The sequence below is a fragment of the Phascolarctos cinereus genome, unplaced genomic scaffold (assembly GCF_003287225.1).
Source record: "Phascolarctos cinereus isolate Bilbo 61053 unplaced genomic scaffold, phaCin_HiC Scaffold_5;HRSCAF=322, whole genome shotgun sequence".
NCBI classification, from domain to species: domain Eukaryota; kingdom Metazoa; phylum Chordata; class Mammalia; order Diprotodontia; family Phascolarctidae; genus Phascolarctos; species Phascolarctos cinereus.
In genome coordinates this window covers 428,112,279-428,126,754 of record NW_027555958.1, presented here as the reverse complement: position 1 = coordinate 428,126,754, position 14,476 = coordinate 428,112,279, and the positions used below count along the sequence as shown (strand labels likewise).

At 35.3% G+C, this 14,476-nt stretch overlaps 1 protein-coding gene across 2 annotated transcripts in view; it reads left to right on the top strand.

Annotated features, from left to right (window-relative positions):
* ADGRL4 (adhesion G protein-coupled receptor L4) overlaps positions 1 to 14,476 on the top strand; it is a 136,052-nt gene that overhangs the window by 83,427 nt on the left and 38,149 nt on the right. For both annotated transcript variants that reach the window (XM_020988659.2, XM_078156537.1), the window contains exons 6-9: positions 235 to 414; positions 514 to 697; positions 4,777 to 4,893; positions 10,423 to 10,628. In XM_020988659.2, coding sequence (XP_020844318.1) covers positions 235 to 414; positions 514 to 697; positions 4,777 to 4,893; positions 10,423 to 10,628 — 687 coding nt within the window. The remainder of the gene's footprint in view (positions 1 to 234; positions 415 to 513; positions 698 to 4,776; positions 4,894 to 10,422; positions 10,629 to 14,476) is intronic.

The following is a 14,476-nucleotide window of genomic DNA, read 5'->3' as shown; positions in this document are numbered from 1 at the left end:
CGTATATACAAATATATACCTTTCTGTATATGTGTGTATGTATATATGTTTATACACATGTGTATGAAAGTGAAAGTATGCATATGTACAAATGGGTGTCTATACGCCGTTACCCAAGTTAACAGAACATTTCCAGGAAAAAATACGTTATGTTTTCATCTTTAAAAAATTAGTATTCAGTGCTATATATTGAGTTTCTTCCTTCTGTCACTGCTACCCCTCTTTTCTTCCCAGATTAAGAACATAAAGGAGCCCTTAAATCTGCTGCAAGAAATCTACCAAAATTCTGGGCAAGCACTTTTCCCCATTGATGTGCTTACCAATGTCGAAGCACTGTCTGCATCTTCTCCATTCTTGAGTTATATGAGTAGCAATATCTCTGAGAAGGAAGCATTTACTAATACAACTATTAATGTAAGTAGCCCGAGGCTTGTGATTATATTTTCCTTTGCTCCTGTGAATAGCGAGAGACTCCAATACTAAAAAAAAAAAAAACGTTTCTCCTGCCAATAGGTTTTTGTTAACGCCGTAAACAATTTGGTTCAAAAGGATAAAATTACAATTTGGGACAAGCTGTCTGCAGATAATAGAAGAACCAGTCTCACTAAACTGATGCACACAACGGAGCAGACCATGCTAAGCATGTCCCAGAACTTCAAAAAGACAACCCAGTTAGAGATTAATTCAAGCGACATGGGTAAGGAAAGAAATCACTCCTTATGTGACCCTCTAGTCTTGAAATATAGTTTCATTTTCTTCTCAGATATTTATTTAATAACAGAAATTTTAGATTTACACTGTTTGTGTATGATGCTCCTATTTCCTTAAAAAAAAAAGCTATAGCAGCATTTTAATGTTTCAATTTTATTTTAACATGATTTTTTTATTTCAAATTCCAAATTGTTTCCCTTTCTCTAGCCCTTCCCACACCCATTGAAAAGGCAGGTAATATGGTACCCATTACACATGTCAAGTCATACAAAACATTTCTATATTAGCCATCAAAAATTATTTTAGCTTTTTCTAGTGTCAAAAATATATTGATCAATGGATGTAAACTTATTTCTTCCCTTCTAACTCCCTCATCGCCTGCTACTCTTTGACTTTGACACTATTGTCTGACATCTGGAGCTACCCATATCAGGGAAGTTGTACTTTATCCCCTTGTTCATTTTCTAGAGATTTTCTAATTAATCAAGAAATACTTCATCCAAAGCACTCCCTTTTTCCACACACATACTTCTTCTTTGAGAATGCAAATTTTAGAATTAGCAAGACATTTAAACAATAATAATCACTGATCATTCCTTTTCTATATCCTCATGCCCTTCAATAGAGACTGTAAAATATGGAATTAGCCCTAGAATGCCTTTAGGGAGCATTCCAGGAAATCAGTCAAATTTTTGAGATAGCCACTGAGTTCTGTATTATACGTACCCTGATACACATCAACATTGAGGCAGTTTGGCATATTATAAATAGCAATAAATTGAATTTCAGAAGATTTGGGTTCATACTTTAGTTTCACCATTTGCTAACCATTTCAGTTTGATATATCATTTAACTTCTATGTCCCTCAGTTTCTTAATATTTAAAATGGAGAAAATACTATTCAAGCTCCTTAATCCAATGAATTATTCTGAAGATAATGCAATTTACTTTAGAAATATAAATACAAATTATTATTGTTTTGTTGTTTTAATTACATTAGTATTATATCAAACTTTCTTCACCACCAAAACAATGTAAAGCTGTTACACTTGGATTCTAATCATACTCCTATACGTGCTCATAGAATAGGTAAAACTGACATTCAAAGGAATGAAGATGAAAAAAGCAACTGGATTAAACCAGGTATAAATAGATGAGATCTCTGCTGAAGGTGATATAATGTAAAAGCATTCAGGAATTGATGCACAAGGTATTGGAAGGATAAAGATATGGAAGGCATGGAAAAGATTTTGGACCACATTTATACACAACAAAGTCAGCCATGTGAATCACCAACTTATGTCTAATTTCATACACACACACACACACACACACACACACACACACACACACACTAAAATGATTTAAGATTCTTTGGAAGATGGAACAATAGATATAACTTATTTGATGACCCTTTGATGATTAATAACAGGTGAGGAATAAAATAAGGAAATATATCTTCCCCAAATGTATTATTCACCATTGCAATGGAGAAATATGGTGTTGAGCTCAAGATGAAGAATGATTCCTTTGGGATGGCAAGTTCCTCCAGATGGTGCTGTTTTCAGATGATATCATTCTGGTTACATCACATTCCAGAAAAATGAAGATCTCCTAGGTGAGATCTGATCATTCATAGTGTTCAGCCTGATGATATGACTATCCACAAGAAAAAAATCAAGTTAGTTAATTATGCCTGTTGTTCAGATTATGATATCTAATTAGATGGACAATGTTTCTCAGCCATCATTATGTTCCTATATGTATACATGTAGATACACATACATGTCCATGTGTGCAAACTTACAGAGCTCAGCCATCAGGCTATGCAGATCTATTTGTGTGTATATTGTGTATCAGCATGTGTATGTGTAGGCATTTATATGTGTGTGTATTATGTATGCATGCATGTATGTATGAAGCACTAAATTTATCTTTATGTGTGTATCTATAGCTAAAATATATAGATAGATACATTTCTATATATCTGCATAGATACAGCTATGTATAAACTTCTATATACATATATCTACATTTATATTGTGTAAGTGCATATAGGTAGTCAAGAAGACAACCTATATATGTGTATATACACAATATATACAAATATACATGTACACGCATATATGTGTATAGTGTGTGCAGGTTGTCCCAAAAATTGTGGTGGAGTTTTAAAAGCCTTCAAAGCTTTACTTTAGCTTTAATAACTTAAAATTGTATTAAGACTTTTAGGATACCATGTATATGTATATGTATATGTATATGTATATGTATATGTATATGTATATGTATATGTATATGTATATGTATATGTATATGTATATGTATATGTATATGTATATGTATATGTATGTGTATATGTATATGTGTATATGTATGTGTCTGTGTATGTGTATGTGTATGTGTATAGGTATGCATATATGTAAAATCTTGGACAAATAGTTTTAATGGACAATAAATTAGACCAGATTTAAACAGAAGAATAGGTTGGACTGCTTCCTGGAAATTGCAAAACTCCTTGAATTTCCCTACCCCACCCCCAAAAAAAGTCTCATCTTTTAAACATTGATATTTTGTCAATATTGTATGGTTTCTAGTTATGGAATAGTATAGTTGATGAAAAATTAGAAATGAGTATCACTCAGAGAAACAGAGAGATATATGGTAGATGTTAGCTACTAGCAATGCCTAACAAAATAACAGAAATAAAGAATGTCATCAGAGAAATATATGGTTGATGAAGATAGACTATTCATGTCCATAAGGACATGAGGAAGAGGTAATGCCTACACAGACTGAGCATTTCATGTGAAAAACAAAAAAGTTCTGTAGCACATATAGACACACTGTACCGGGATTTGGGGAGCCTGACATGGACAAGTAACACATAATTAGGAGGTACATATAGGTTGCAATCAATATTATTGGAAGGAACACATACATCAATGGGTTCACAAATACATTTAGGTATTTTAATATTTACCATTAATGTGAAGTGAAAGATTGTATGATTGTAATTAGGATAGAAAAAGCCTGAATTTCCATATGATAATTCTGTTGTGATTGAATGTGTGAAGTATTCTTCACTTAAAATGAGACTCTATTTACTCATTATTTTGTATTCTTGTCCATCTATGGATGCCTTAGCATCTGAGTATTAAGGTCGGTGAATCATAGGGTTAGAACACCTTCTTTTTTCTATCCCCACTTTTACACAGATGAAGGCCACAGAAGTGCCTGGCCCAACATTATTTAGAAAATAATCTCAGAGCTGTTATTCAAACCCATCTGCTTGACTTACTTTGAAATCCAGAAACATTAAATTTCTTTGTAAGGATTCTAGTCATTGTGATTTATAATCCATTCAAAATGCTTGTATCCTAATCTCATTTTGTATAGGGTAAATTTAAAGTGGAATTTCATGGGGAAAAAAACTAAAAATTTTAGCCACAAATACAGGGTGTCACAAAAATTTCATTGCAGTTTTGAGCTTTAATAGCCTCAAAGTATTTTAGTTATTAGAGTGCTTATAATAACTTATTAGATATTTTGATAACTAACTGATTAGTTAATTATTAGTTAAATAATTAATTGATAGCTAATAATCTACTATGGGGCAGCTAAATGGCACAGTGGATAGAATGCCAGGCTTGGGGTCAGGAAGATTCATCTTCCTAAGTTCAAATCTGGCCTCAGACACTTTCTAGTTTTGTGACCCTGAGAAAGACACTTACTCCTATTTGCCTCAGTTTCCTCATCCGTAAAATGAGCTGGAGAAGGAAATGGCAAACCATTCCAGAAAACCCCAAGTAGGGTCACAAAGAGTCAGACACAACTGAAAAACAACAACACTAAGGTATTACTGCATATAACTGCACTGAGACTTTTTGTGCGGCCTATATATGAACCTGATGATTAATAACCAAGTCTGCTAATTGTCTTCATTGAAACTGACATAGGTCATATACTGTAACATACTAATGTAGGGTCATTTTCTAATTGTGTAAAACTTTTATTCATTATACTATTTCAAATAAATATAAGGGTTGTGTTGCTTCTTTTCAGGTCTCAAATTATTTGCTTTTGATTCTCATCATATGAAACATATTCATCCTCATGTGAACATGGAAGGAAATTATATAAAAATCTACCCAAAGAGAAAAGATGAATATGATTCTAATGGTAAGAGAATGGCCTCCTTTTGTTTGTGTTTTATCATTCATGAGAATCACATCATGCACATAGTGTTTAATAAAAATCTGTTCAACTGAAAGGAAGCTCATTAGGTTATGTCACAGAAATAGTGGCCTCAGAGCCAAGAGGTCTTGATATATACTAGCTGTGTGACCCTGAGCATGTCACTTAACCAACCTCTCAGTGCCCTTGACAACAGTCTAAGACTTTAAGTTGTAGATGAGAGACTGGTATAAATTATTTGCGGGAATGCTTCCTATGCCAATGAAATCACAGGTGTGGACCAAATTGTAGGTATGTTTGTGTGTGTGTGTATGTGTAGTGTCCAGAACACTTAGCTGAATAACTATTAAATTGTGTATGTATGTGTGTGTGTGTGTGTGTGTGTGTGTGTGTTCTTAACACATTCTGGTTGATTTTTTCTAATTCAGAAAATCTACATCAAGAAATAGGGCAGTTAAGTGGTACAGTAGACTGAGATTCAGGCCTGGAGTCAGAAAGACTCATTATCTTGGGTTCAAATCTGGCCTCAAGATACTTACTAGCTGTATGATCCTGCACAAATCACTTAAACTTATTTGCCTCAGTTTACTCGTCAGTCAAATAAGCCGGAGAAGGAAATGGCAAACTAGTCCAGTATCTGCCAAGAAAACCCCAAATGAGATCACAAAGGGTTGGATACAACTGAACAGCAGCATATCTGTGACTAGTCTTTGCAGAGTACAGAACTGAATTAGATAGATAAATACATACATACATAGACATATAACCATATTCTTTGCAAATATATATGTATACATATACATCATATAGTAGGTAATTATATATTTGTTGAACAGAATGTGTTGAATTAAAAAGTACATCAACTGTAACATGCATCAAGAATAATTATTCACACAAGATTGTCGCATATATTCAATTCAATGTTTTGTGTACAATAAGCACTTGAGTATCTATTTGTTTTGTTGGATTCAGCTCAACAAACATTTATCGCGTTCTACTCTATGTATGGCAATATACAATGAGGAAGATACAAAAATAATGAAAGCATCCCTACCTTTTAAACAACTTATGAGCTAATAGGAAAGAAGATGTATGTACAGGAATAATTATAATTCAACGCATCATGTAGTTTGTCCTCTAAAAGAGGTATGGGGTACCATGAGTGAGCAGAGTAATGAAAGCCTATTTCCCTTTCTCTCTTGCTCTAAGCAACCTCATACCCATATGCTGTTGCTATATAACAGACTAGCTTGTTTACGAATTGCCAGTAGATGCCTGGCCATAGGGTCTCTCCCATTATAAACCCCACGGGCAGTCGCTTCCCTTTTGGGGTGGATTTGCTAGCAGTATGTGTCACATATCCAGTTCTGTGCCACTGCTCCCTTCTCCTTGTCCAGCTCTTGTAAGTGTCCCAGACATTCACCCATCAGCTCTTAATGGTATGCATGTAGAAGAAAAAGATCAAGTATGGTGATTATTTTCAGTAGAGAAACTCACTGAGAATATCAAGAAACTATGAGACTAAATTATTGGCAGAGTTATTAAGTTAGCTCTTTTAAGGCACCAGAGGTTATGTGGTTTCTTTTATGTAAATTTGCATTTACTCTACTAACTTGTATTTTTTTTTCGATTTCATTGTAGACATATTCATTCTAAATCAGGGATAGTAGGCAAGAATCAGTGCCTTCATCCTTGCCCACCTTCACTCTCTGCAATATCTATTTCTCTTCTATAGAATGAACTCAATTTACTAAGAGACTCACCAAAAATTGCATGGCAAATAATGGCTAAGTTTTCTATGGAGGTATTTCAATATTTTTACTTCAGTGATTCTTTGTGTATTTTAGAGTAAAAGTTTGCAGTAGGTGTGTTAGTCTGCAGAGGCATGCACTAGATTTTTTGGTTTGGGCTTTTTTTTTACATTTAAGATTTCATTTCACTTCAGGTTTCAGGGGGACAGCCCAGATAACTACAATAATCCCATCTCACTGGTCACATCCACAATTTGCTCACTATTTAGCTGCATTATTGACAACAGAGATGAGGGGAAGAGAGGGAAAAAATCTATAAAATGAAAATCTGACCAAAATGTCTAGTAATATAGGTTAGGAAGAAAAAGAGGAAGTGTCTAAAGAAACCAATGTTGCATAAAAATCTCTTTGATGAGCTCAGATTTAAAAGAATGCATATTAAAGATTATAGAATCAGTTTTAGCACCATAAGGGACCTTGGGAGCTGTCAAATCCACCACCCCACTTTTTATAAATGAAGAAATAAAGGCACAAAGAGGTTAAGTGACTTGCCCATGGTAACCCAGCTAGGTGGGATTCAAGCTCAGGTATTCCTGAGTCCAAATCCAGTACCCTATCCACTGTACCGTGCTGAAACAGAGGACACATATATATAATCAAGAATTCTTTCAAAGCTGTGACATAAATCTGAAGAATAATATCATTAAGACCCAGAAAAAATGAAGCTTTTTTAAAAAATGCTAATAACAGCAAAATGACATTTTAGCTAGAAGAGTAAAGGGATAAAGCTGTTTCTTAGAGTGGAAGATATAATGTTTACAGGAGGCGGCTAGATGGCACAGTGGATAGAACACAGACCCTGGAGTTAGGAGGACCTGAGTTCAAATCCGGCCTCAGACACTTGACACTGACTAGCTGTGTGACCCTGGGCAAGTCACTTAACCCTATTGCCTAACCCCCCCCCAAAAAAATACATGTTTATAGATACCAAGAAAGGATAAAGGTACTTAACTCTCATTTTGATTCCATTTTCTCCATCAAATAGAATGCTCTTCCATTGGGAAATAGTAGAACAAACATTTTAAGGAGTAAATTGAAGCCCTCTATCAGTGAGTGTATGGTGTAATATGCCAGTTAGGTGGATTTCTAGCTGATTGAGCCTGTTGTCCAGCTACGGTCATCTGGTTTTGACACTGTTTTGTTCAACATTGTTCATTCAGTTGCATGAAAGAAGACATGTTCACATAATTTACAGATGGCATAAAACGGAGAGATGTCACTTTCAATTAATGACCAGATTTCATATTGTCTCAATAGATTATAATGATGAACCAAAACCAATGAATGAAATTTAACAAGAATGAATCAGTCAAACAACACACATTTTATTAAGCACCTGTTATGTGCCAGGCTCTTCTAGGGGCTAAGAAGAAAAAAAAAGAAAATCAAGACAGCAGCCTCAAAATCATCTCACAATATAAGATGGCGATGATCTGACTTTAAAGCAATTCATATGAAAAGTTCTGGGGATTTTAATTAGTCACAAACTCAACATGAACATGTTGTTACTGAAGAAGTCTAGGAAATCTTAGATTTCCTTGATACAGATATACTATACTTATTACAAATGCTTCAGTGGAAAAGGCACAGACCTGAAAATGAGGCAATCTGGATTTGGATCCCAGTTTTCCCACTTGTTTGACCTTGAACAAAATGACAACCTCTTTGGCCTTTAGTTTCCTTTATCCTTAAAATGGGCAGCTAGGTGGCACAGGGAATAGAGTACCAGGGCAACAGACTTGTCTTCTGAGTTCAAATCTGGCCTCAGACACTTATTAGCTGTATGACCCTGGACAGGTCACTTAACCCTGTTGGCCTCAGTTTCTTCATCTGCAAAATGAGCTGGAGAAGGAAATGGCAAGCCATTCTAGTATCTTTACCAAGAAAATCCCAAATGAGGTCATGAAGAGTCAGCATATGGCTGAAAAATGACTGAACAACAAAAATTCTTAAAGTATTTGACCTAAATAATTTCAAGTACCATTTCTATATCTAATAGTCTACAATACTAATAAAGACTTTCACTCCAAAATGCACTTGTCAGATTTATTGGTAGTATTAGATCCAGTTGAGGTGTATTTTTCACAGGGACCATAACAAACTAGTCGGTATCTAGACATAATTTACCAAGATAGTGAAACTTCTATGAATAGTGTTAAGTGAATAGCCATTGAAGGAATTAGGCATGCTTAGCCTGAAAAAGATAAGACTAATGCTAAGATGCTTAAGGGACTGGCATGTGGATAAATGGATTAGATTAATTTTATGCTGCTCCAGAGTTCAGGACTAGGATTAGTAAATGGAATTAGAGGGAGGCAGATGGAATGTGCTGCCTTACGAAGTAGTAAATTCCCCATCACGGGAAGACTGCATGTTTAGAATCCAAGATTAGAATCACAGAATCATGGAATTTAGAACTGGAAATTTGTCTTAGAGATTATACAGTCCAACTTCTAATCCAATGCAGGAATTTCTTGCGTAATTACTTTGAGAAATGGTCATCTACTCTACGTTTGACAATTTCCAGTGACAGGGAGTTCACTGATTCCAAAGCATTCCATTTTTTTTGTTTTGTTTTGTTTTTTGGATAGGCAATAGGGTTAAGTGACTTACCCAGGGTCACACAGCTAGTAAGTGTTGTGTCTGAGGATGGATTTGGACTCAGTTCCTCCTGAATCCAGGGCCAGTGCTCTATCCACTGCGCCACCTAGCTGCCCCTAAAGCATTCCATTTTTCATGGTTCAAGTTGTTAACTTTGTCTTCCTCACTCTGAACAGAAACCTGTCTCTGTAATTTTCACCCATTGATCATAGTTCTACCTTCTGTAGTTATACATACTATATCTAATTCCTCTTCCATATTAATACACCTTCAGATATTTGAACACACCATGGCTTCTCTAAATCATGTCAAGAATATAGAATAGATTCCTTCAATAACTGGGAAACCAAACTAAGCAACTTCTGGAAACTCTCTGACTCTCAGATTATAGAAATCTTTGACAATTTCTATCTAGAACTCCCTCCTTTATCAAACATGCAAAAACATCTAGTAGACTACGTATGTAGTTTTCCTGTTTGCAAATTTCAAGTTATCTTTATATTAATCATCCTTATTCTGGATTTGGGCATGAAATTATATAAAAATTTTTTCCACATGTTCTGTATATAATTCAGAGGGGAAATCCCTTTATAAAAAAAAATACCCACTCCTAATCTTAGATGTTTAAAAGATGATTTATATATAACCATGTATATAATATATTGAATATATATTCAATATAATATATATTATATAATTTATGTTATATAATATATATATATAAATTATTTCAACTTTCCCTTTGTTAGTACATATGCCAGGTAAGTGCCTGCTGTATTCAATTCAGTTCAATTCAATAAGCCTTGATTAAATATTTGCTTTATTCAAGACACTATGTTAGGTAATGGAGAGACAAAGACAAAAATGAAAGTCAGTCAGTCCCTGTCCTCAAGATACTTACATTTTACTGGAAGGCTACAAGATGTACACAGATAAATCAAGAAGACTTTTTTTTTCAGTTTGAAGCTCTTCCATTTCCTCAAAATATTCCATATGACTTTGCATGTTTAAATGAAAATTACAGCATATATTAGACTTCTCTCAAGATCTCATATGTTTTTCTCTATGGAAAAGTCCACCAAATATGCTATTTGTTTAACAGGCACCATTGCAGTTGTGTTTTTGCATTATAAGAGTATTGGAGCTTTGCTTTCATCATCTCAGAGTGACTCCCAGGAAACAGAGAGCGACAAGAGTCCTGAACAGGAGGAAATTGTGATCTCCTCAGTTGTGTCTGTCTCAATTAGTGCAAAGCCATCTGCACTCTACCAGCTTGAGAAAATCACATTTACATTAAGTCATGTAAAGGTAAGTTTGCATCATATTTGGACATGTTGGTCAATCTATCTAGCTAATCTATTTATGTATTTATAGCTATCCATCTATATATACTTGTTATAAATATATATATATATATATATATACATACTTCTATATTTTTATATGTACATATAGAGAGTGGGAGAGGGAGGAAGGTAGGAAAGGAGAGGGAGGGAGGGAGAGAGAGAAAAGAGAAAGGGAGGGGGGGGGAAAAGGAAAGGAAGAAGGGGAGAAAGAAGGAAAGAGAAAGGGAGACGGAGGAGCAGGGAGAGGAGAGAAATAGAAAGAGAGAGAGAGAGAGAGAGAGAGAGAGAGAGAGAGAGAGAGAGAGAGAGAGAGAGAGCTTCTAAAACTAAACAGACTTTAGTTTTGTGTTAAGGATCTTGTTTCCTTAGAAAGCCACTTTTTCCTCAAGAAAACGTGTTATGTATTACAAGAAAATGTGAAGTCGTGGGGTCTAGTTGAAATATATCACTTTCATAGGAAGGGAATTCATGTGCCTTGTTTTCAATTGGTATGTCGAACAGGACTTTGAAAGTGTTTGGGCCTGGTTATAAATAAATCCAATAAAGAGATTAAGTACCAGTAGTCCAAAAATGTTTCATTGGAAAGTTAGCACAAGTCCTTTTATTACGTTCCTTTGAACTTTTTTAACCTCCCCCCAAATAAAATACACTATCTTCTTAAATTATTCTTTTACATCTTGAGATTGAATCCTCCAAGGTCCTCAAAATTACCACCTCCAGCACAGACCTTGTTTGAGTGCATGGCTCTCTGTTCAGTTGTTCTCACTGTGCTTTTCCCAGGGATTCTGGAATGAGTTTCTTCCTGAGTCAGAGGGCACCACTCACTTCAGGTAGTTCAGAGAATTTTGAATGAACACTTACCAATTGTGTTATAGAGGGGATTGTTGCTCAGGGATACATTGGACTTGATGATACTTAAAGGCTCTTCCAACCCTAAGATTCTACAATGACAGTCCAGATATGATGGCTCTACTGTCATTGATGAAGAAAACAGCTGCTCCCCAGACCAAGAGCCATAGGCATTAGCCCTTCAATCTCCCTAGTTATACTTCACTCCACTTCCTACTCCTCTACCATCTTCTCAAGCCAACATTTACTAAATGCTTATTCTGTGCCAGGCACTGAGGATACAAAGAAAAATAAAAAACAAAAACATTCCTGGTCTCTATGGCTATATCTTTCCTCCACCACCTCTCCATTTCTGGAACATAATCAAATCGACTCTGCTATTGTTCCTAGAAGGGGTATATCCAATGACTTCTCTGTGGTCCTAGTCACCAACCTATAACTTCCTGGACTGAAGTGGTTGTGCATGTTGTCCCTCCCTATGACTATACAGTGAAGTGTTCTTGAGAACAGAAATTGCCTTTACATCTACATTTATGTCCCCAGCACTTAGCACAGTGCTTGGCACATAGGGAGAATTTAATGATTTTTTATGCATTTATCCAGTCATGTATTCACGCATTCATTTTTCATCTCTTTGTTGTTCTATTCATTTGTCATGATAGACAGTACAGGAGGGCTATGAGCAAGGCCCAGAACTAAATAGTGAAAGGATGATTGGATTAGATTTGGACAAATATGCAGAGACAATCCAACAAATAACAGGAGTAGTGGATGACAAATGGACAGACTCCATACTCTCTTGGTTCTCTCAACATGTCAAGTGTTCTACAGCAACATATCCAGAACACTGAGTGGATTCATAGTGGGAAACTTTATAGGAAGACACAGACAAGGAGTAGGTACATTGTAATCTGCATCATGGGAGGGGTTACTGACATTGACTGTATCACAGATCCATCAAATTATTAAAGTCTCTTTTTAATATGAAGAAAAAACACAACATGGAGGAAATAGCAAGAGAATCACAAGACCTACAAGACCCAGTAGATCATTATTTTGAAACTTTCAAGATTCAACATGTGCCCTATGCCTGAAGGCAGGGGTGGTGGAGTGGAGAAAGCATTGAACAGATTCATTGAACAGAGTTGGAAAATCTATTTTTTGATTCCAGCTTTTCCACTTACTGTGTGACCTTGGTCAGGACACTAAACTTCTTTGCCTTCAATTTCTTAATCTGTAAAATGAAGGGGCTGGATTGGATGGCTTCTAAGATTCCTCCTGGCTCTAAATAACTGATGAGCCAGTATGAGCATTGCCTTTTCTATCACTGTACAGTTTCTTCTATAAAATGGAGATCATCATACCAGTACTCTCTATGTCAAAGAGTTGTTTTAGGGATAAAATAAGATCATTTAGATAGAGGGCTATATAAATGGCAGTTATTATTTTTATTCCCCACTTCTCACATATGGAGTGGTTGAAAATGTCTTGATTTTTCCAGGAGTAGAGTACTATTATAAAGGACAATCTTAGTACATGATTAAAATGCCTCAGTAAAGCCATATGGAGAAACTTGAAGTTGACCAATCATTCCCATACTTAATGGGGAAAAAAAGATGCATTTGCTATAACAAAAGGGCCAGGCATGCCTACACACAAACAAAAATATGTCACTGTACATCAACAAACACATCATACAGTGGAGAGAAACAAGCTTGTGGAAAGTAAGTAAATAGGAATCAGCAACATTAAACATATTGTGGAACATCACGTTGAGAAAAAAAAAGGTGTGAACAATTTCAGAAATGAAAACAGATTTTTCAGAAACAGAAAATCAGCCTTATTTTCTTCCAGCAATAACAGAAGAATAGAGTCTCAGAGTTAGAAAGAAACTTCAAGGTCACCTGGTATCTAACTTATACCTACACAAGAATCTTCTCTTTTACCATCAAACAATCAACAAACATTTATTCAGCACATACTGTATGCTAGGCACCATGACAAAGGTTACACATCTAGGTAGACAAATGGTCACCTGACCTCTGCTTGAAGACTGCTAATGATCTGAAACTCCCTACTTCCTATTCAATTTTTAAATAGCTCTAATTGTTGGCATGTTTTTCACCTTAAGTTGCTCCTCCTTTACCTCCACTCTGTTTGGCTCCTGGTTCTACCCTCTAAAAAATTCAAATCCATTTTCTACCTTAAATGTATATGAAGTCATTATTTCACACACACACACACACACACACACACACACACACACACACACACACTCCTTTCTTCTCCAAGCCAAACGTTCTATATGTCCATTCGATATATCCAATTCTCATAGAGCAAGATTTCAAGTCTTTTCACCACTCAAATTGCCTTCCTCCAGGATCTTTTGATCTCCTTCTTGTGGTCATTGGTTTATATTAACTATATTTCTCTTAGAAATGAGTATAATCAAGTCAAAAACTTTATTTTTATTCTTTTCCCATTTTGAATAGAAAACAGTTCGCTTAAATAGGTTGGGATAGAGTTGTCATAATTGTATTCAGTGTCTTCTCACCTTTATTGTTTCTTCCAGTATGGTGCTGATTTTGTCCATTGCTTTAATTAGTAGATGATTTCACTGAAAGAGCTAATTCATGAGTGATTCCCACATCAGCAATGAGTAATTTTATGTCTGTTAATATATAATCAATTTCATTTCCTTCTGATATATATCCATGCTGGCTAATTCCAACCTGTTCCAATTCTTCTTAAACAAAATATTCATGATATGCATACATGAAGCTTCTGAATCATCTGAAAATCTTTGGTCTCTTTCATTTCTAATTCTCAAACCATTTTTCCAGCATATTTTTTTTTTTTGCTGTTCTCCCCTGTGTCCACCTTCCCAGTGAAGTAATTGAATATCAAAGTATTTATTGACTTAGTTTGGATAATGTTTTAAGTCCACCAAATTTTGCTACA